General features: G+C 36.9%; 1 protein-coding gene across 10 annotated transcripts in view; it reads right to left on the reverse strand.

Annotated features, from left to right (window-relative positions):
- ASPH (aspartate beta-hydroxylase) overlaps positions 1-24115 on the reverse strand; it is a 276582-nt gene that overhangs the window by 10168 nt on the left and 242299 nt on the right. For all 10 annotated transcript variants that reach the window (XM_072604669.1, XM_072604662.1, XM_072604667.1 and 7 more), the window contains 3 exons: positions 19541-19676; positions 9113-9204; positions 8613-8746 (listed from right to left, as the gene is read on the reverse strand). In XM_072604669.1, the coding sequence (XP_072460770.1) occupies positions 8613-8746; positions 9113-9204; positions 19541-19676 (362 nt within the window). The remainder of the gene's footprint in view (positions 1-8612; positions 8747-9112; positions 9205-19540; positions 19677-24115) is intronic.

Here is a 24115-nt window from a genome sequence, read left to right on the forward strand (position 1 = left end):
AAATCAAGTTTTACTATGATTATAAAAATAATATGTTAACTATTGCAAGTTAAATAATTTAAAATAATAACAAAATCAAAGCTGAAAACCCTGAAATGATAATAAATAAGTTCAACTCCCAAAAGTAGACATGAGAATGTACCTTCTTCCCATTTATTTTTGGTAGAGATACTGGACTATCAGTGTTGAATGTTGTATACAATGTTGGAGTTGGTTGACATATAGGTTTATTTTGCTAGAAAAAAAGAGTTGTATGAAATTCTCTAAAAATATAGTTATTTCCAAAGCTGGAAAGGTTTGAGAATGGGGGGAGAGAAAAGAAGACTGTGCAGTTAAGTAGTAACTGGTTTCCTGGAACTGTTCTGGCTACTCAGTGGAAAAGCAGGTACCATTAGCTAAGGCAGAGACCAGCATTATGGGGAAGAAATCTTCCCTATATTCTCTCCTTAAAAGTGGCTGGTGGTAAAGGACTACAAATTCCTTACTAGATCCTAGCCTATTAACCCATCAGGAAAGAAGGGGCACTCAAAAGCCAGTACAAGCATGATTATAATTTAAGGTTACACTCAAATTTTGGACAAAGCTGATTTGAGAAGAAAAATGGGCAGCCAAGATGTGGTCCAATCTGGCATATATAAGGAAAGTACTTGAGCTGGGTATTATAGAAGACTATATATGATGAATATTGGTTCTCTTGTATTTGGCTATTATGCCTTCCCTTAGTATATCAAGTGCTTCAAAAAAAAGGTTATATCTATTCAATCCATTTTTGGATGAAGTTTTTTCCATATATATGCATATGACCAATTTTTATCAGTTTCTATTTCATCAAAGTCAGAAGGTGTCAGAGAAAGGAAAAGTGTTACTAATCAGGAAACACACACACACAGACACACACACACACACACATGCACAAATTTTGCAAAAGAAGCCAACCTACAGAAAAAAACAAAAAACAAAGCAGTGACCATTATGGTCTCTAGCCATCTCCAGGCACACTTTGGGCTCCAATGAGAGTTGTGGTGACTGCCATGTCATTATGATAGCTGATGCTGGAATTTCTCGTGCAACATAGCCAATATTCTACAACTTCAGGGAACCCATGAAAAGAAGAATTAAAAAAGCAAGTAGATACTTAATGATTTTAGTTATTTATGGCTTGCATAATAAGATGCTAAAATTATGAGACTTATGCCTATCTTCCTTGACCCTGTATAAAATCAAAAAAAGTGGCTGCCAGTAATATTCTGTGGTAATTGAACAAATAAGACTGATTTTCACTAAATGTTTCCAAATGAGGGAAATGTTCACAAAGGCAAAGAGGTGCAAGTGCAACATCTTTTCAGAACACTGCTGTCAGTATTTGAGAGATTTTCCTTTAATCATTAGATAACCAGGTCCCAGAGATCAGCCTAAAGACTGAAAAAATTGTAGAAGGAACCCTAGAACCTAGAAAAGCAGGACTGGTAAAGGTGGGACATAAAGAGAACCATATAAGTGTCTTCCTGGAGCAGTGTTCCAATTAGTCACTCAATCTTGAAGAGAAACAAAACTCTTCAAAACCCTGGGAAAGTGAAAGAACTTAACCATAAGGCTAGAGAAGGTACATAACAATGCTGGGCCATCAGAAGAAAAGGACTGGCAGTAAAGAACAGGCAAAATCTGAATGAGAAAGAGAAATGAACATATATTTCCAAAAAGTGTAGAGGAAAAACAGGGAAGATGAGTCGTTTCACTCTAATTTGAGATTGAAAAGGAAAGTCAAAATAAAAAATCCCAAACAAATAAAGGTCAGCTAAAGGAATTTAAGATTGGGCTGAAAAGAAAGCAAGAGGCCCAGGTTTATATTTATGCAAACAAAACAAGTACTCCCTTGAAATAAGAAGTAAAAAGTAGGCATACTTAATGGAAGAGTAAATAAATTGACCAACTATAGTGCTAAATATAAAGGGGATAAAATTCCCCAATAAAAAGAAAAAATAAGAGAAATGTATAAGAAGTGAAAATTTGCTGCAAATGAAAGCATATAAAACACACATGCATATACGTACGTATGCATGTATGTTACATATACATATATATACAGAGAGATTAAAAATTACAGTGAGGAACAAAATGTATCATGCTTCAGGTAAGCCTAAAATGCACTCATCATCTCAGATAAGATAAATATAAAAATGCATAAAGTCAATAGAAACAAATAACACAACTACATTATGCTTACAGTGCTACAGATAATGAAAGGAATAACAACATTAATTACATGTGCACCAAATGGCCTGTTGGCTAAGTTATCAAAAGAAAATGTAGGGAAAATGCAAAAAGACACGTAGAGTAGTACAATAACAGTATGAGGCTCCAATATCCATCTCTCAGAACTGGATAATCCAACAAAAAGATAAATTAGCAGAAAAATGCAGAGCTGAAAGAATTGTTCATCTGCTTGAAACAGTTCTAGAAATGCAAGTTATAGTAATAAGACAATAAAAGATATTAACATTAGCAAAATTATCACTACCTATAGGTGACAATGATGTAGAAATTAATTGGGATGATTAACAGTTCGAGCAAGTCTGATTTGCAAGTCAATAGCATTTCTATACAGTACTAACAAAGTCCAAAAAAAATCCATTTAAAACAGATATAAAATACATATAATCCTAGGAAGTCAAACACAGAAAGAGCAGTCTACTATCTAGCAACATATTCAAAGAAGTACTCTGTATTTGGGAAAGGCTAAAAAAAAACTATGATGTGAACAGAATATTACTATATAGTAAACAATTATTAATTTGAGGATTTATATGAATAGATACAGAGTGAAATAATCAGAACCAAGAAAATAATACACATGACTTCAATGTAATGATAACATGACCCTAAGATGCCAAACTGAATATCTGAAAAGCTAATGAAAGTAACAGAAGGAAACAGCTTCTTTATCTAATGAAGCATACCTCCCTCCTCATTGTAAAGAGATAAGGAGGGGAGTATCAGGGCAGAATATTGTGTATTCTGCCAACTGCAATCACTAAGTAGGGTAATTTTACTTAATCTTCTTTGTCACATGTGAACATTTAATCTGCAGTGTGTGTGTATGTGTAGGGGAGGGCTGAAATTTTTGTGATGTAAAGTCAAAAGACATCAGTAAAATGTACATTTCAATACAAATTAATTTTATTTTCTCTTAATTTCCCCTGGCGTTGTCACTAACACAGTGGCAATGCTTTGCTTTCTGGCCACATATCACTTTGGCCCGACATTTTGCAATGACATTTCTACAGCAGAAAAACTGAATACACAGGGGAAGTGTGAGCTCATAGCTCATTCTATTAGCATGTTTCAACCACAGTTTTTGATGAAGCCTCTTATAGAAATGGAATGATGATTTCCTTTCTGGAATTATTCAAGGCTAGCTTTCGCAACTTCTATAGTCAATTAATGTGACAATTAAATCCAGCTGTGCTAGTGGTATGGGGACCAACAGATTCAACTTCACTGGGACAAAACTAAGATTATCAACTCCTTTTACATGAGTCAGAGTACATGGCAAGCAGGTGGTGACAACTCTGTGTACTTGATACAACTCCCTAGCCAAGAAAGACTTCTCAGCTGCTATTTCCGATCTTATGCCAATTTCAATGGGTAAACAGAATCAAAAAGACTATTTTATTTATGGAAATAAAATACTGGGAAACTTAAGTGCTTCTCAGCCAATAAAGGATGTGCACTTAATATCTGCAGTGGTGTGGACTGTGGTGATGGAATATTTAAATGAGCCATAAGACTGCAGGAATCCTATCACCTTTGAAGAAATAGCAATGAAATTATTACTACCTGAAAACTCTAATCTACAAATTGCCCACAGTGGAAGCCTTTGAGGAGCTCTGAAAAATTGCTTCCTATTACCCACAATAAGGAAAACTGATTCCTCTGTGTGTATGTTTTGACAACAATCCTGTTTCAACAAAAATAGCAAGAAACAAACAGACTTCAAACCATTCTATCCCATCTTCAAATTGTGATAAATATACAGTCTTGTTCTCATAGCTTGCAGCTCTCTCTGTGTAAATTTATTACACTGAACCTGATTTCTTTTTTGGAAAATATTCTCTCAAAATAAGTACATTTTTCTTATCATAGAGTGTGTGCGAGAAACATCCTTAATAATAAGTATAACTCAAAACAATGAGATGCTACAGTGTTAACTACTTGACAGTGAATGATGATGATGATGAGGGGGGATAATATTCACTGATGACTATTATTGGCCTTACCAAGAAGAAGGTGCTTTAGCATTTCTTCATATACATGACCCCACTGACACAATATGTAGGAGGGCAGTAAACACAATGATCATTAACATGGTTTCTAATCACTGGCACAGTAGAATTTCTGCAGATTATTATTATTTTTTTTTTACCAGTAGCTCCTCATAAGCTAGTGAACTGGGTTTAAAATGTCATTCATATTTTAACAAAGTACACACAGAATAATGAAGAGGGCGAATTTCTTGTTTACTGTTACAGTGTGAGTGGCAAGGTTAGGACCGGAACTTACAACCCTTATCTCTTACAAGGATATAAATTCAATTTGATTATTTTCCAAGTTCTGCATTTAAGGGAGCAGTTATTTCCACTTCCTATATATAATCAAAGGGTATTTACTTACTACGTACTATGTAGGGGATGCTGTAAGTGGGACAGAAGAGGAAGAGAAGGAATTTATAATCTAGGAGGGGAGACAAGATGAGACACATGAATCAAAAAGAAATAATACTAGCCATAATATAATAAAATGTGACACTGTGTGGTAGATCAGAATAACTATTGTAAGAATTCAGAAAAAGTGGAATTTCCTGGTGAGTGTCCCCCATGGATCTGTCCTGGTGCCTCTTCTCTTATCTACCTATGCCTTCTACCTTGGTGGTCTCCTCAGCTACCATGGGTTCAACTATTATTACTGAGCAGATAATTTCCGTATCTATTCAAGGTGTCCCAAAAGTCTGAGTGCAGTTCAAGACCTAATTTCTCTCCTGAGCTCCAGTCCTCCATCACCAAATGCCTACTAGACACCAACACAGCAATATCTCAAATTCAAGTTCAATGGATTCAAAATTAAACTCATTTTTTTCCCTTCTCAATGTGCCTATTTTTCAAAATTTTCCTCTTAAAATTCGTATCCCTGCCTTTACTTGCTTCTCTAATTCATCCTCCACATAACTGCCAAACTTATATTCCTAAAAGAGATCTGACTATGTTACTCCTCTATTCAAAAAAGTCAGTGACTCCCACTTGCCTTTAGGATATAATATAAAATCTTCAATCTGTCTTCCCTCACAAAGTCACTATCTTGGTATAGCAAATCAGGAGTGGGGACCCTGCAACCCTGAGTACCTCAAGGCTGCAGGTTCCCTACCCCTGGATCCTCTCGCCTAGACTTGCAGTTGCCTCCAAATTGGTCTCCCTGCTTCCAATCTTTCTCTTCTCCGATCTTTCCTCTGTACAGTTGCCAAATTACTCTTCCTAGACACAGGTTTGTTCATAAAGAGTTTTCATTAGTTCCCTTTTGCCTCTGCTAGCTCCTCAAATAAAAGTCTTCCCAGGCTGATGTTGGCCTCTCCAGAGGGATTTCAACATTACCACCTCCCACACTCTATACTCCATCAAATGAATTTGCTGGCCGTTTCCCATAATAGACATTCTGTCTCCTACTTTTGTCCCAAGTGCCTGAATGCATTCCCTACTCATCTTCATCAATTAGCTTCCTTGAAGGCTTTGGTCAGATGTCACCTCCCACAGAAAGCCCTTCTCGATCCCCAAGTTGTTAGTATTCTCTCCACAAACTATTTATTTGTCTGTGAACATATTGCATCCCCTGGTAGAAGGTCACTCTTTGAAGGCAAGGCCTCTTTTTTATTTCTGCTTTTGTATCTTCAGAATCTAGCACAGTCCCCTTCTCCCAGCAGATACTTAAAAACTGTTTGTTTTCTTGAATGGAGGTGCTTAAGGTGGCCTTCACAGAGGAGGGCAGATTTCAGTTAAACAGACAAGGATGAGTCTTTACTGGAGTAACTGGAGGGAAGGTCATTCCAGGGGAGGGGAGCACCTGAACTTAATGTCACACCGAATAGCAGCCCCACCCCCGCCCACCTAAGCTCTGAGGCTGGGAAGCAGCATTTGAATCTCAGACCCCAAGCTCTGGCTGGGCAGATCTGGAGGCGAGGTGGAGGTGGAGAGGACACTCAGAAGTTAAGTCACTGGCTGGGAAAATGCCCAGAAAAGGGAAAAAAAAAGTAAGACCATAGAAGGTTACTTTCTTGGTGAACAGATATCTCCTCCCATCCTTTCAGATGAGGAAAAACAAGGCTTACCATCAGGAAAAGACACAGAAGTCAGGGCTTCTGTATCCCAAACATCCAGAATAAATATTCAATGGGCTCAGGCCATGGAAGAGCTCAAAAAGGATTTTGAAAATCAAGTTAGAGAGGTGGAGGAAAAACTGGGAAGAGAAATGAGAGAGATGCAAGAAAAGCATGAAAAGCAGGTCAACACCTTGCTAAAGGAGACCCAAAAAAATGCTGAAGAAAATAACACCTTGAAAAATAGGCTAACTCAACTGGCAAAAGAGGGTCAAAAAGCCAATGAGGAGAAGTATGCTTTGAAAAGCATAATTAGCCAAATGGAAAATGAGGTTCAAAAGCTCACTGAAGAAAACAGTTCTTTCAAAATTAGAATGGAACAGATGGAAGCTAATGACTTTATGAGAAACCAAGAAATCACAAAACAAAACCAAAAGAATGAAAAAATGGAAGATAATGTGAAATATCTCATTGGAAAAACAACTGACCTGGAAAATAGATCCAGGAGAGGCAATTTAAAAATTATGGGACTCCCTGAAAGCCATGATCAAAAAAAGAGCCTAGACATCATCTTTCATGAAATTATCAAGGAAAACTGCCCTGACATTCTAGAACCAGAGGGCAAAATAAGTATCCAAGGAATCCACGGACCATCACCTGAAAGAGATCCAAAAAGAGAAACTCCTAGAAACATTGTGGCCAAATTCAAGAGTTCCCAGGCCAAGGAGAAAATATTGCAAGCAGCTAGAAAGAAACAATTCAATTATTGTGGAAATACAATCAGGATCACACAAGATCTAGCAGCTTCTACATTAAGGGATTGAAGGGCGTGGAATATCATATTCCAGAAGTCAAAGGAACTAGGAACTAAAACCAAGAATCACCTACCCAGCAAAACTGAGTATAATACTTCAGGGGAAAAATGGTCTTTCAATGAAATTGAGGACTTTCAAGCATTCTTGATGAAAAGACCAGAGCTGAAAAGAAAATTTGACTTTCAAACACAAGAATGAAGAGAAGCATGAAAAGGTAAACAGCGAAGAAAAGTCATAAAGGACTTACTAAAGTTGAACTGTTTACATTCCTACATGGAAAGACAATATTTGTAACTCTTGAAACTTTTCAGTATCTGGGTAGTTGATGGGATTACACACATACACATCCACACACACACATCCAAACATACACACACACAGACAAAAAGCACAGAGTGAATTCAATAGAATGGGATCATATCTTAAAAAAACGAAATTAAGTGGTGAGGGAGAAATATATTGGGAGGAGAAAGGGAGAAATGGAATGGGGCAAATTCTCTCTCATAAAAGAGGCAAGCAAAAGACTTTTTAGTGGAGGGAAAAAGAGGGGAGGTGAGAGAAAAACATGAAGTTTACTCTCATCACATTCGACTAAAGGAAGGAATAAAATGCACACTCATTTTGGTATGAAAACCTATCTTACAATACAGGATACTGGAGGAGAAGGGGCTAACCGGGGGGGGGGGGGGAGGATAATGGAAGGGAGGGCAGTGGGAGGAGGGAGAAATTTTGGGGAGGAATAGGATCAAAAGAGAGAACAGAAGCAATGGGGGGTAGGATAGGATGGAGGGAAATATAGTTAGTCTTACACAACACAACTACTATGGAAGTCATTTGCAAAACTACACAGATATGGCCTATATTGAATTGCTTGCCTTCCCAAAGGGAATGAGTGGGGAGGGAGGGATGAAGAGAAGTTGGAAGTCAAAGTTTTAGGAACAACTGTAGAGTACAGTTCTTGCTACAAGGGAAGAAGAAATATAGGTAACGGGGTATAGAAAGTTATCTGGCCCTACAGGACAAAAGAGAAGATGGGGACAAGGGAAGGGAGGGATGATAGAAAAGAGGGCAGATGGGTGATAGGGGCAATCAGAATGCTCGGTGTTTAGGGGTGGGGGAGGGGACAAATGGGGAGAAAATTTGGAACCCAAAATTTTGTGAAAAATGAATGTTAAAAGTTAAATAAATAAATTTAAAGAGAGAGAAAAAAATTACTACATCAATGGTAGACATTTGCCTGTGCAACCGTGGGCAAGTGACTGAAACTCCCTAGGCTCCTGTTTCTTCATCTGTAAAATGGGGGGGGGGAACTGTTGGACTCAATGACCTCTAAGGTTCCTTACTGCTCTAAATCTTCAATCAACTGAGAGTTATTATATTAAACCATGAAATCATCAAGTCAAAATACACTGCTGCTATAAAGGAATAAGGCTTGCCTGGTCTCCTGGGCACAACGGATCCTACAGCCTTCCTTGGGTATCACCAGCCCCAGATGCATCCTCAGCCTACAGTTGGTTGGGCCTGTGTGAGGCCAGACATGAGTGCCTGGGTGCATGACAGAATATTTGATCTGCAGAAAGAAAAAAAAGACACCCTTTTTTATCATGGCTCCTTCATTCAAACCTCTGTCAGGAGGCTGAAGAATTGACAATCTCAAGTGACAGACTTATTTGGGAAAATCTGGGTTTTCTATCGGAACTATTTCTGTGGCGATTAAAACTAATCACTCACATTTTCTAAAAAGTCAGAGAAAGATAATGTTTTCCAGGATCATTTTTTTTATGTCAACTATGTGAAATTCTGACCCATTAAAACTAGTATGAAAAAAAAGCAGCTTTCAATGAAGCAAAGAAATTCAACCATCCTTTTGAAAACATTGGAGACCATTTATTTGCTACAGTGAGTTTTAGCAATACTAAAAAAAAGTCAGAAATACCTGCCCTCTTCTGCACCCTGTCGTTTCTGGAAATTTTTCTAGTAAAGCGCAGGTTTTTGGAGCTCCTCTGCAAGCATTTTCATTTTTTCTTCCTGGACAGATAAATTAAAAATGCATTGTTAGGGACAAACTGCAAAAAATTTGTAATGCATGCAGTGAAGACCCACTGATAGATTTACATTCTCAAAATCACTTCATCTATGAGAAACCTGAAGCTCAAGATGGAAAAATGTCCTACCCAAACAGAAGATAAATGGACAGAATGAGCACCATGGACAGAATGGACATCAATAGACAGAATGCAGTATTCAGTGTCTGGACTATACACCTATACCTACGCTGTTTTATTGATGATGAATATGCTGAATACTTTTTTAAAAAAGAAAAATAGCTTGTGTTGTATGACTAACTTAAAATTGTATCTTTCTAAGACTAGGTTAAACTCTGATGATTATAAAAAAGGTTGGAAATGATACATAAGGAAAATCCAAATAGGTTGGTTTGATTTCACAGACAAATCAATTACTGTCCTCCTACTCATTCCTAGAGTCAATAAGCATTTATTAATTTCCTAGTATATGCCAAGTACTACACTAAATGCTGGGGAAAAAACAAGGTCCATGCCCTCAAAAAGTTCAAAATATAATGGGTAAGAAAACACACAAACAACTATGTACAAGATATATACCAGATAAACTGAAGATTAACTGGAAGGGAAACAATAACATTAAGGGAGATTGAGAAAGGCTTCTTACAGAAGGCAGGATTTTTGCTGAGCCTTGAAGGAAGACAGGGAAGTCAGAGAAGAGATGAGTATGGAGAGCTATGAGGAACAGCATGAGGGGTGGCCGCTCAAGTGCCCACACATAGGAGATGCTGTGTCTTGTGTGGGGAGGGGAAACTGGGCTGAAAATGGGTATTTCTAAGTAAAAAAATTGTTTTAATTAAATTTCTTTACAGCAGAACTCCAAACATAATAGACTTTAGACCTCTGTAAAATCATTAGGAGGGTATCACTAAAATAAATTCCAAAGCAGGGAATAGGGACTAGAGAGAGAACCAAGTTTTTGCATACATTAATGGTGAATATAAGAGGAGTATTCTGAAAAGGGATCTAATGGCTTCACCACATTGCCAAAAGCAATCCATGATACAAAAAAGGAAGGAAACAAGTACTGTTTGTTATGCGCCAGGCATTGTTCTAAGGTTAAGAATCCCTGTTTTAGAGTCACTGAGGCTTCTCAAGTGTATGTGGGGGGAGTGAGAATGTTATACCAGAGCTGTACTTTAGAAATATCAGTTTGGCAGAAGTATATATGGAGGATGGCTTAGAGAGGACAGAGACCAGAGGGAGAGAGAGAGACCAACTAGGAGGTAAATGAAATAGTAGAGGAGAGAGCAGATAAAGAGGCTTAAATTATGGTGGTGGTTATGTGGGTGGAGAGAAGAATGGTAGATGTTCAAGATGTCGGGGAGGGAGCACTGATAAAGATTTAGAAAATAACAGGATAGGAAGGGTGAAGGAGAATGAAAAGTCAAGGACGACCAGACTACAAGGTTGTGAATTGGAGTGACTTGAAGGATGGTGTTCCTGACAGAAAGAGGAGACTTAGGAAGAGATAGAAATTTACTAACAGACAACTGGGTAGGGAACTGTACAAGATAAACACAAATACAAGTAGAGATGCATGAAGTATAAACAAATGCTTCCAAAGGCTGGAAGATTGGAGATACTGAGTTACCTACACTGGAAACAACAAAATCCAAATAAGTACACATACTAAATTCCAGTTGTATAAGGAAATGGAATCAGAACTAGGAAAACACAAGAGAGTACTGAAGTAATTATTATCCGGAAGAAGAGTTTTTTAGGTAAGTATGCTTTGATTTTGCCTAAGTTTGTAATTAATCCCAATTATGAGTTCATTTCAGCAGAGAATATGACACAGAAGAAGATTTAGATGCAGAAGAGACAGGAAGAAGTAACTCCTAATTGGATTAATAGCAAGGAGATCTTAGTTGAACTAAACTGCATAACCCTCAGTTTAGGAGGCGATGAAGTCAACGGGTAACTGAATGACCAGTTTTGTAGATCTTACAGCTATGATACAAGCAATCAAATAGCGGTTTTCTGCAAGAGATGAATTCTTATTTTTAATTTACAAAAATTTATAAATTACAAAATTTCAGAGTCAGAAGGGACCTCATTGGCCCAACACAGACCCCTCCCACCCAAAGAATTACTTCTCCCATGTATCTAACCCAAGGGAATCTTTGCTTGCAGACTCCAGCGTGGGTGTGACACAGGGAGGAACTCAATATTTCCTACCTTTCTACTCTGGGATAATTCTAATACAGGAAATTTCTCTTGATATCCAATCTAAATTGGCTTCTTTGTAACTTCTACCCATTGCTCATGTAGTTCTGTCTTCTGGAAGCACAGAGTCTACTCTCTTTAGCCAATAGCTAGCAAGCAATTCTTAAATGCTTACTATGTGTAAGGCACATGTGTCTGCCATGACATTTCTACAATCACTTTAATGTCCCTTTCCCCTGTCTTCTCCAGGCTAAACATTCTTCAGTTCCTTATCACGCTCCTCCTATGGCATGAACTTGAAGTTCTTCACCAACCTGACCATGCTCAACTGGACATTTCACTCTTTCTGAGTTATCTTTCTTTTAATTTGATTCTTCTGAATGGAAATTTCAATGATTTGGTCAGCTTAAATAAGATCCACATGGTTAACACTTGCATAATCATTCCAGGCTATTTCCATCTGCTTTCTAAACAGCACAATGCTGAAGATTTACTACAAAACAGATACACATGGGACAACCAACCATCTCTGATGGCTCAACAGCCTTACTTAGCAGCTTGCCTCTATAGCACTACAACTCTGAAAATGTCCTTCTGCTAAATCACCTTCAGGCTCAACCATATGGACAGCCTTTGGAATGCATGGAAAGCCTGTGCTTAAAGAAAGTTCATGATGGTTTAAACAGGAATCCTTGTGCAAGATGATATTTATTGTTCAAGTCATTTTGTACGCTCTGTTAACAAGAGAAAGTTCTACTGAAGCTAAGGAGAGATTCATGCCAAGGGGTTCCTTAGAAAAATTTCACATAGATAAGTTCTTTCCTGAAATTTCAAGTTTCACCTGACTGAGACTACTTCTAACACACATCCCTCCCAGACATCATTCTGTTCCTGGGGTACAATTAGCCTGGAGCCTGACTCATTCCATTTGAATGAAATTAAATCCAACTTGAGATGCTGTAACTGGTTGCAGAGAACCTGACAGATAAAAGAAAATATTTCAGTTCATAAAAAAGTATTTTATTCCTTCTCTCCCTTTCCCTCTACCTCCACAAAAGGTCAAAAGATGTTGTCTTAGAGGATTCTGGGAAGATGGAGGAGCAGATCAGAAAATTCCAAGCTCTCAAGGTTTTCCCCCATAAAAGAGATAAAATAGCACCTCAGGTTGAACATAGAGCAATAAAAATAAATAAGAGTAGGGAGACAACAGGAAAGGATATGAAGAAAAATTCCAGGAAGAAGGTTGGTCCCTGTGAAAGTAAACACCTCCAGGCTAGGTCCTGGTTCCCTTAAACAACAAGCAGCAAGCCCTGGTGATAGCTGAGTTGGGAAGCCACCTTGGCCCCAGCCACTAGAACTTTTACCCTTGGAATAGTGAGGGGAGTTGGGAGTCTAAGCTAGGGAAAATTGAGGGAACCTCTGCTGGCAAGGAATGCCAGACCTTGCTGTGCTATGGAGAGTGGCAAGGGTGAAAAGGAACTAGCACACACCCAATAAGTGCAGAAGCAGTGGGGTAGGTAAGCTGTTGGCTGTGGGCACTTACAGGAGGCTGGACATCTTAAGATCTGAGGCACCATCGCCCATATCCCAAGACTAGAGGTGATTACAAAAATTAAGTTACTACTATAAAAAAAAATGCAAAGGCAAAGGAGAAAGAATCCAACCACAGAAAATTACTATAGGAATAGAGAAGGCTGGGCTTCATCTTCAGAGGAAGATACTAAAGCAAAGAAACCTTCTTCTACCCCAAAAAAGGAATGTCAAATGGTCCCCTGCCCCCATCCCCTGCCAAATTCATAGAAGAATTTAAGCAAGACTTTAAAAATCAAATGAGACTGAGGAAGAACTGTGTGTGTTAGTGTGTATGAACAATCCAAAAAAAAAACAAGGAGATTATGAAAAGAAAGCCAACCAATTAGAAATGGAGATCCAGAATCTTAAGGAAGAAAATGAGTCCTTGAAAATTAGAATTGGGCAAGGGGAAGCCAGCGAAGTTATGAGAGATCAAAAAGTAATAAAACAAAATATAAAGAATGAAAAAATAGAAGAGAAAGTGAAACATCTTATAAGAAAAACAACTGATGTGGAGAACAGAGCAAGAAGAGAAAACATAAGAATAATTGGACTAGCTGAAAGCTATGATCAAAAAATGAATCTTGATAAAATAATACAGGAAATAATTAAAGAAAATTGTCCTGAAACATTGGAACGAAAGGTTAGAGTAGAAATAGAAAAAATTCATTGATCACCACCTGAAAGAAATACTAAGAGGAAAACCCACAGGAAGAGCATAGTCAAACTCCAAAACCCCCAACTCAAGGATAAAATATTATGAGCTAAAAGAAAAAAAAAAATTTAAATATGGCAGTGCCAAAATTAGAATCACAAGACCTAGAAGCAGTGACACTAAAAGACCCCAGATCTTGGAACACTATATATCAAAGAGCAAAAGAACCAGAGTTCTGGCTGAAAATATCATACCCAGAAAAGCTAAGCATAATCCTGAATGGAAAAAAAAATTGACATTTAATGAACTGTCAGACTTTCAGGATTTTCTTAAAATTTAAAATAACCTGAATTTAATAGAAGATCTGACATATAAGAGCCAAGAAAAAAATACAGTACATTTCAAAGACTAATTACAAGGGACCTGATAAGGACAGGCTATTTACCTTTTATGTATGTAAAAAATAAAATTTATATCTAAGGTTGTTATCAGTAATTGTGTAGTTCATAAGATTGGGGTAGATCTGAGTATGATATGATTTTAAAAAGTAAAGCTGTCAAAAAGAATAATTATCTTATACAAGTGAGGTCCAAGAAGAAGAACTAACACAGAGGAATTAGATTGGGGAGGATGACTGGTACTTCTGGAAACCTACTTTCATCAGGAATGGGTTCAACAGGGAATAATATATATATATATATATATATATATATATATATATATATACACATATACACACACACACACATATACACACACACATATACATACATATACGTATATATACACGCACGTGTATATATATGTATACATACATATATATATATACATATATATATTTAGAAGAGTATAAAAGCTTCCAAATTCAGAAAGAAGTAAAATGCTAAGGGGATGGGGAGGGGAGAAGAGGATATGAGAGAGCTCTTTAGAGGCGATGATTAAAGAAATAGGTTAAAGCAGGTACAGAAGGGTGCTTAGATTAACGGGAATGGGAGGAGTTAGGTTAAGTAATAGGAGGACAAGCTAGCAGATAGAAATAAAGTAGAGGAGTCAGGAGGGGTAGTAAACAAGAAATATGCAAAAGCCAAAACAAAGATCAGGAGTAGAATTTGTTAGGGAAAGTATATGTCTATATATGTATGCATGTATGTATATATCTATATCTGTGCTTAATTGTAGCCTGGGAGGAGTACAATGGGGAAAAAGGACAAAGTAAAAAAGTGCACAGCAGAGAACAAAAGAAAACTTACAAGGAGGCAAAGAAAAGATGGACAGCTCTTAACACAATGCATAGTATTTTAGGCTTTCTTGAAATGAACATTTAATACTATAAATTGTGAATCCTCTCTTATGTTCTGCTGTGCATATGACATGTTTTTCCCTTTTCTTATTTTGTATTTAAGTTTTAATATTTAAGTTTGTAATGTGTTTCTTTTCCTTTTCTCCATTGTGTATTTCAGTTTTACTATTTCAGTCTAAAATAATATTTAAAAAACTAACCAAAAAAAAGATGTCTTATTTCCTAGGTCCACATTTTCTGATGGCTCTTAGAAAGGATGGAAGGTCGTATATAAACTAATGTCCTTATGTATATGTTACTCAGTCTTGTACCCTTAGCACTTCTCTCCTAGGGTACAAACCTATGAAGATGGAGTAGAAAAAGTCCAACTTGAGACCATCAAACCTTCCATCACTTGTTTACAGGTAAGGTGACAACACAGGTGGCCATGCCCAATCTGGTCTTACTTGGCATGAGTACAGTGTTTAGACCAAGGGCAGACCCCTGAAGATTACCTTCAAGGTGGCAGCAAAACTATAAGCACCTGTGTTGTGTTTCTCTGATTTCCACATTTAACATCTAAAATTCAGAAAAGGGAATAGGGATGATTTTTATTCACTTAAACTTCTGTGTGAAAATATATGGGAAGGCTCCTTTACTGAAAGAGCTATTTCTGGGATCAATTCTCCAATAGAGATTATCAAACTGATCTACAAAAAGAGATCTTATTGCATTTTAGATACAGAAATACACTCTGCTCTGATACGCAAATTTATAACTAAAAACATTCAGGAAATTCACATGTCAGGTGCTGTGATCACATCAAATAAACTGGTGGCCAAACCGTTTACTCCAAATTATTTTTCTCTTTTCTTCCCTTCGTCACTGGTATATATTGGTACAGCTGTACCAAGCTGTACAGAGGGACATGTGCAGAGGAGCAGATATTGGCTTAATATAGGGGAAAGGTTCTTCTCCATGCATGTCAAATCATATGTTGAATAAACTGATGGTCAAACTGTTTACTCTAAATTACTTTTCTCTTTTCTTACCTTAGTCACTGGTATATATTAGTATATAAGCTATACCTTGCTAAACACATTTGACAGCAAATTCCACATTATTTAGAGGCAGTGAGGTGGTGCAACAGCACTATAGGAAAACTAGTCTCAGACACTTAAAACACTACCCTAGGCAAGTCTTTTGCCTTTGTTTTTCTCAATTGTAAAATGGGAATAAAAATATCACCTACCTCCCAGGGTTCTTGCTAGGATTAAACAAGATATCTGTAAAGTGCTTAAGAGAATGTCTGACACCTAGCAAGTGATTGATAAACATTTGTTTCTCTTCCGTTTAGAAGATTTTAAAGAATTATTCTAGGAGATACAGTAGATTCTGAAAAGGAGGAGGATATTTAATGAAAAGGGTCTATCCCAACAAGGTATATGCAGAATTTAAGAGAATATGAGATTTCTTGAAAGACATGACAACAGTGATGTTCAATGATGTTCTGATTATACATGTCAAGTAAGGCATAAAACAGCAGGTTTAGTGGACCCCTGGAGTAGGATTTATGGGTTGACATGGACAAGAGGCTGATAAGGCATGTAAGATTGTAATTTGCTCTGCTGGAGGGAGTTTCAACATCACAAAATCATAGATGTACCAGTGTCCAAAAAGTACTATGTTTGTTTGCCTTGATGCAAAATAAAGTGGTTTTTGTTTGATACACAAATAGTAAAGGAGTAAGATGAGAGACGGGGACAAATTGTGGAGGGATTTGAATGTTATTATGTACTTTAGTGTTTGAGCCACTAGAAGCCATTAAAGGATTCTGAGTGAAAGAGTGATAAAACCACAGCAGTAAAGTTTAATGCATATTCTTTGCAGTTCTTAGTATTGTGACTTGGGTCACAGCTGACTGTGACCCAATTCTACAGCTGACTCAGAATCGCATAATCTGAGTTCCAAGGGAAACATGGAAGTCATTTAGTCAACCCCAATAGGGTCTCTACAACATTCAACTTCTATTGGAAGAGTCAGGGTTGGGGAACTTGTTGAGTTTCGAAGGTTGCATATTCCATCCTTAAGCATGGACAGGAACTTTTCCCCTATATTAAGCCAATATCTGCCCCTCTGCAACTTCCATTGCCTTTTCTTAGTCCTGGTCCATGGACTCAAGTGAAAGAACAGTTCCACAAAATAGCTCTTCAGAGGCAGCAAGGTATACTAGATAGAGCCCTGGTCTCAGTCAGAAAATTTGGGTGTGAATCCTTCCTCAGACACTAAGCTGTGTGACCCTAGGCAAATAACATCACCTCTCTGAGACTCGTTTGCTCATCTGTAAAATGGGCATACTAACAAGCATCTCTCTCACATGGCTGTTGAGAGGATCAAACGAGATAATATATGAAAAGCTCTTTGAAACCTTAAAGCATAATACATAAATTATTATTGTTATCATCATCTAATTCTTGAAAATAGGTTTCTGCCCTTCTACATCATTTCTCCTCCTAGAACAGTGATCGTACTCTGAGAGACTGTCTGGTTCAAGTCCAATGATCTTGTCATGCTGCCGCAAGATAAAAATCATCATAAAGTTAGAGCCAGAAAAATGCTGAGAGATGACCAAAGCCATTTTACAGATGAGCAAACTGAGATACAGATGGTTAGAGTGACTTGTCCAAGGTCACAGCCAACTTTCAAATCTAGGTCTCTTGATTCCAAATCTAGTATACTCTCCATTATATTAGTCATATATTTCAATAAATATGTTCTTTATTACTTCATTTCTAATAGATAGTATGCATTTCTACACTCTTGGCCACTTCAGGTCAAACTGAAACAGGGTCAGAGCAGCCGGAATCTTGAGCTCCCATGTAGAATCCTGGGGAAGGCGTTTCTATATTGTACATGACAACAGGGATAATAACTGACATTTAGGGCTTTCAAGTCTTCAAAGCCTTTTGCAAACATTATTTCGTTTGAGGGAATAGAAGCTGAATCATTTCCCAGCAGCAACTGTTAAGCATTCAGCATTATTTTAATTCATATCATCACTCTGTGGTAGGCAAGGCATGCATTTTAATCTACATTGTGCAGAAAGGAAAATGTGGGCTCCTAGGGGTTAAATGAATCACTTAAGGACATATATTGAGTAACAGAGCCTGGACCTAGCTAGATATTCTTATTTCTAGGTCTTGGGGCATTTTCCAGGATGCCAGACATTTATTAAAGCAGATTCGAAAGCTGGCAAACTTGAAATTTGCATGTGGCAAACAATTACTACTAGAAGGAACAGCAGAAAGAGGACCAGACCTGGAATCAGGAAGGTGTGCGTTTAAATCCAGCCTCAGACACTCACTGGCTTTATGACCTTGGGCAAGTCAGTTAACCTTTTTCTGCCTCAGTTTCTTCATCAGTAAAATGAGGATTATCACAGCACCTGCCTACCATGGTTGTGGTGACAATAAATGACTTAATGCTTATAAAATTCTTTGCAAACCACAAATTGCACCCCCAGTCAGTGTCTGTGCATCAAGCAGAGGAGGCTGGTCTGAGGCGCTGGGTCACAAACTATGTGTCACTCTTATGTCTGGACACAGGACTAGCAGTTTTCATGTGTACAGTAGGGAAGGAACTTCAGAACTGAAATGTGGTAAAAAGACTTTGAGAAACCAGGCCTGTTGGAGCACACCTGTAATCCAGGCAGGATGCAGCTGTGATCGCTTATGTTTGGGAGTTCTGAGCTGCAGCAACGCTACAGACAGATTCAGTGCTAAAGCTGAACTAAGTCTAGCACAAATACGGTGAGCCGCCAGGAGTGCAGGGGCTATCAGGATACCTAACAATGGGTAGAAACATTTCTATGTCAGTCAGCTGTGGGATGAGTGGACACTAAACTTCCAAACCAGGCAATACAGGGAAGCCCAGTCTTGGGGGGAAAAGAAAGGAGAAGCCTTTGGGCAACTCAGTGGCAGCAGAAAGAGAAGTGAAACGGTCCTAGGTATAAATTACAAGTTGCTAAGGTTGGTACTTCAGCTATCTAGATATCTGCTGATGCTTTATCTCTTTGCCAAAATGAGGGAGAGCAGCTGATAAATGTGTGCCTTGCCTTAAAGCAAACAACAAACACTTCCTATCTACTAGAGATATAAAAGTTTAATGACTCTTCCTCAGGAGAAAGTGAGTGGGTTTACTTTTTTAAAAAAGGTTTTTAAGCCTAAAATGACCCTAAAATTCCCTTCCAATTAAAAATTTGTGATTATAAGAATATAATCAGAAATACAACAATTTTATAAGAATATAATCAGAATAGATCAGAAAACAAGTGTGTGCGTATATGTGTGTATTGTATACATATATATACATATACACAACTATACATACATATACACACCTATACATCTATACATATAAACACATATATGCAAATAGGGTGCAAACAGAATAATGAATAGGTTCCTGAAATCACAGCTTTAAAAATGCCCATCTTCTCTAACTGCCAAGAATTCGTATTTGATTAAATGTTTACATAAGTTTTATGCTATTTTATGCTATGCTGATGAAGGTAGGGAGAAAAAAAAATCCTATCAGTGTGTTTACCTTGCTGCCATAGAGTGAACTGGCTCCAGTCACCCTTTTCTCTCAGATTTTCATCTTCAGGCAGGAAGAGACCTTTGGTTTTATCTAGCACAGCAAGGCCTTCATCACGAATTAATTTCCAGTTTCTTTCTAAGGTCTGAAAAGAAAGCCACAGTTATTTTTACTGAAACTATGTCCCAATGAGCTTGAATCTTGAAACTTTTGAAAAATAACAATAAGGAAATATTGAATGAAATGTATAGTTATCTGGTTTCATTAATTTCTGTTTCCTCTGATACCCATTGTTAAGGACATAGAAACGAAAGTTATACTTTTTTCATAATTATTTACCATGATACCATAAAAATCTGTATAATCTCTATCGTTTTCAGAGGACAGTCCTCTAAACTGGCTTTGCTTTTTCTTGATGGCTATTAGTAGACCTTTTACAAATATAAGCAATTGGTATTATTGGTACTGACATTATTAGCTAGGGGTGTTGACTGTCTTTCTCCAAGACTCTGTAGCATTCAAATCTTGGCATTAAAAGCTCAGAATATGAATTGCTCACAATTTTATCATTCAAAAGAATACACTGAAAAAAAGTTGCCATAAAACATGATAAATATTAAAATTTTAAAATTACATGCAAAGCATCTGTTATGGATTTATAAAAATACAAGAAAAAAAACAAATTTCTATCGTGACCTTTGGCCAATTATATGTGTGTATATCTCCAGTGTGTGTTTCTATGAGTGTATATGTATACGTATACACACATGTGTATATGTGTGCATACACATATATGTGTATATATGTGTATGCACACACATACACACATATATGCATACATATATGTATATGAGTCTATGTATATACACATACATATATGAGTCTACATACACACACACACATATATGTAGATGTGTGTGTATATATATATGCACGCACATACACACACATACACACACACACACGGACCATGTCAGTAGTCAGTCCTACTACCATAATAATCTCTACTGGTGACTCCTAAAGATGATGGGGGAATCACAATGGTGCTACCTCACTAGAAGACTATTTATGCATTCAGAGTGGTAGACTGATGGTAATAAGAAAGCGTATCAGGCAAGAAGATGAGGTCTTGAAATGGGTGGGGGGATGGAGTGGCTACGGGAATAATTCTGAAGAAAGGAATGTATGAAAGATACATTATAGAAACAGAATGCGCAAGACATTTGCATCTGATATGAATTGAAAGCTAAGATTGCATAAAGAGTCAAGGATTAACTCTGAGTCTGTGAATCAGGGTAACTCAAAGCATAATAATGTCATCAGTAAAACCAGAGAAGTTATAAAGAGGAGGGGACTTTGGGGTGGATGGTAATGAGCTACTTTTTACATGTGGAATTCAAGCTATCTACAGAATACAGCTGAATATCATTGGTTTATAGATTTCAAGTTAGAAGGATCCCCAGAGGCTATCTAATCTAATCCATTCATTTCAGAGATGAGGAAATAAAGCTTGGGGAAATTACATGGCTTGCATAAGGTCATGTAGACAGTGAGTGCCAAAGGTGAGATTTGAACTCACTTCCTCTCACTCCAAAGTCAACATTCATCTCACTGTGTCATGTGCCCTTCCTCAGATATCTTATAAGTAATTGGTGATATGGGACTAGAGTTAAGGAGAACAAGGGCTGAATAGATAGAATTGGGAGCCACCTACAAAGAAGTAATAGTTTAACCCACAGGATCTGATAAGATCACCAAAAGACAGTATAGACTGAGAATGAAACATGACTCCCATTTCCTGACAGAGAGGTAGTAGATTCAAGATAAAGAATGAGATTTTTATTCTTAGAGATAGCTTTTCGTTTTTCTCAACTATACGTATATGTTACAAAGTAAGTAAGTCTTCAACTCTGGGAGAGAGGTTGGAAGGGACAGGTTAGTGGGAAGTGATAAATATGAAAAAAAGCGCATCAGCCAAACACTTTAAAAACAGAGAGAAAGCTAAAAAGAACCAAAAGACATATAAATAAAACAGTTTTGTTAGCACCTTTTAAAACTTATATATGTATGTGTGTATAAATATGTTATATTATAGTTACAGTTGTGTTAGCACCCTTTAAAATTTATACGTGTGTGTGTATAATATATGATATGTATATCATATACACACACTTGTACACACACATATATGCATATATTTACAAATGGACAATAGTTATGATCTAGAAAAAGAGTGAAAAGGAGAAGCCAAAAAGGTAGAAGAACAGAGAACAGTGTCAAGGAAAAAAGAAAAACCATGGATGAAAGAGTGTCCAGAAGGCAACGGAAGCTGATAGCATTTAAAGCTGCAGTGAGGTTGAGAAACATGAGGGCTGAAGTGAGGCTATCTGATTTGGAAATTAATATATCATTTTTCTCATTGGAGAGAGCAGTGTCAGTTTAGTGAAGAGGATGGAATACAGGCAATGAAGGGTTGAGAAATTAGAGGTGAGAAAGAGGAGGTAACAAATATATATCTTATTCTAGGATGTGACTAGGGAGGACAACTGTAGGATGGTGGAAATTTCAATGGGTCCCTAGTGCCTGTAGAATAAAACACAAGTACTTGATATTTAAAGTAAAGGCCTTCTCAATCTGGCTCAAATTTACCTTTTCTAAATTATTGAACGTCGTTTCCCTTTATATATTCTACATTCCAATGAAACTGGCCAAGTTTTTACTCTCTGAATTTGGCTCTTCATCTCTTACCTCTATACTTTTGTAGAGTATTGCTAATGCCTGAAATTCACTGCCTCTTTACCTCTGTCTCTTAGAATCCCCATTTTATTTCAAAGCTTAGCTCATTTATCTTCTTCCATGGGAAGCCTTTCCCAATCCTGTTAGTTCAGTCAACAAACAACAAATTTAATTAGGCACCTATTATGTGTCAGGCACTATATAAGGGACTTGGGTTACAAAAATAATGAAACAGCCTCTACTTGTAAAGACCTTACTGACATTGTGCATATTAGCTGTTAGTACTTGCTATTTTTCCTTCCCAATCATTTATACATTTATCTCAGCACATGTTTATGTCTTCCCAGGGGCAAGTAAGCTTTTTGAGGATAAAGATTTGTGGGCAGAGATGTGAATTAAATGAGCTAGTTAAAACTGTGGCCATCAGAGTTTGAGCTACTGCTTTCAAATGCAGAAAATATCTAGTCCTAGGTGGTTTGCTTCTACAAATTAACAAGTGAATCCCATGAACAAATTGTGTTTTATAAAGAAAAAGAATTGGTCTTGTCTACATACTCAGTTGGTATTCATTTCATCTAATGGGAATGAGAAATCAATGGGGTCTCATCACTCCAGTTCAGGTCTTTATCCTCATCTGTTGGTGTTTTATCTCTACCTGCCCCATTACCATGGTCCTTACACACTTAAACAGCAAAGGTTATGGGACTTCCAGCTATGAATATTCTGTAAAATACAAGTCTAAAAACACAATTATAAAATATGATCCCTTGTATAATTTGGACCCAGTGCATACTTTGCATGCAATCACGTGAACCCAGAAATATGACCAAAGAGCTACATATAGTTTTTCAAGTTCTTACAAGAGTAGCTAGCTAGGAGATTTTCAGCAAAACTACCTCTGGGGTCAGAATATCAATTATTTTGAAACATTCCGGTTTTTTTTTTTGTTAGAGTATTTATGAGGGTGACTGAACAAACAGAATAAATGGATATTTTAAAGATAATAAAGATGAAGAAAATTCACTTAAAAATTCTTTCAGAAACTTGCAAATTTGGTGGATATTTTGAAAAGCTGAGTTCTCTAAGTAAATCAAGGCAAGGTCCTCAAATTCAAACTCAGATCCAGCAAGATTCACTAAGTGAATGAATTTATGAAAAAGTAAGAGACATGGACAGCAAATTTAAAAGATAATATTATATGTTTCATGATTTTAAAAAAAATGCTTTCTCTCCAAACGAAATAAAAGAAAACAAATGTTTACTTATTAATCCCTTGACTAAAATACAGAAGCAGTTCTCATTGTGTTTTAAAGATCTAGATATTTCTAAATATGAATGGATATGGAACCCATTTGCCAGGGACAAAATGATTTATTTTATCTGACTCTACCTAATAGACTCCTCTTATTACAGTATATTGAAATAAACATTTGAACCTGAAAAGTCTTTTTATGTTTTGGCTATGGTTAAATAAAGAGTTCTCTGGTTTATTAAACAAAGTGATATACATTACATTACTATTTATAACATCCTTTTTTGTGTGAAATGGGATCATCTGGGTAGCTGTTATCAAAACGGAATTTCAATCTTGATATGTGTGTGAGAATTACATATAGCAAAAAACAACGACACCATATTTTGAGAAATTTTGCAGGAAAAAACAAGTCTACTTATATTGATAACATTAATAGTTATTTTGCAAGTTACAAATATGAAAATTGTAAAAGGGTTATTTATTGATAAATACATATTGTTATTTTATTACTTATTCAAGATTAGCTTACACAGTAGAACTGTAATAAATTCTTAATTTTATGTGAATAAAATAAGAGCTAAGAAAATTCTCTG

Source organism: Notamacropus eugenii, chromosome 4, assembly GCF_028372415.1.
Source record: "Notamacropus eugenii isolate mMacEug1 chromosome 4, mMacEug1.pri_v2, whole genome shotgun sequence".
Classification (NCBI taxonomy): Eukaryota; Metazoa; Chordata; class Mammalia; order Diprotodontia; family Macropodidae; genus Notamacropus; species Notamacropus eugenii.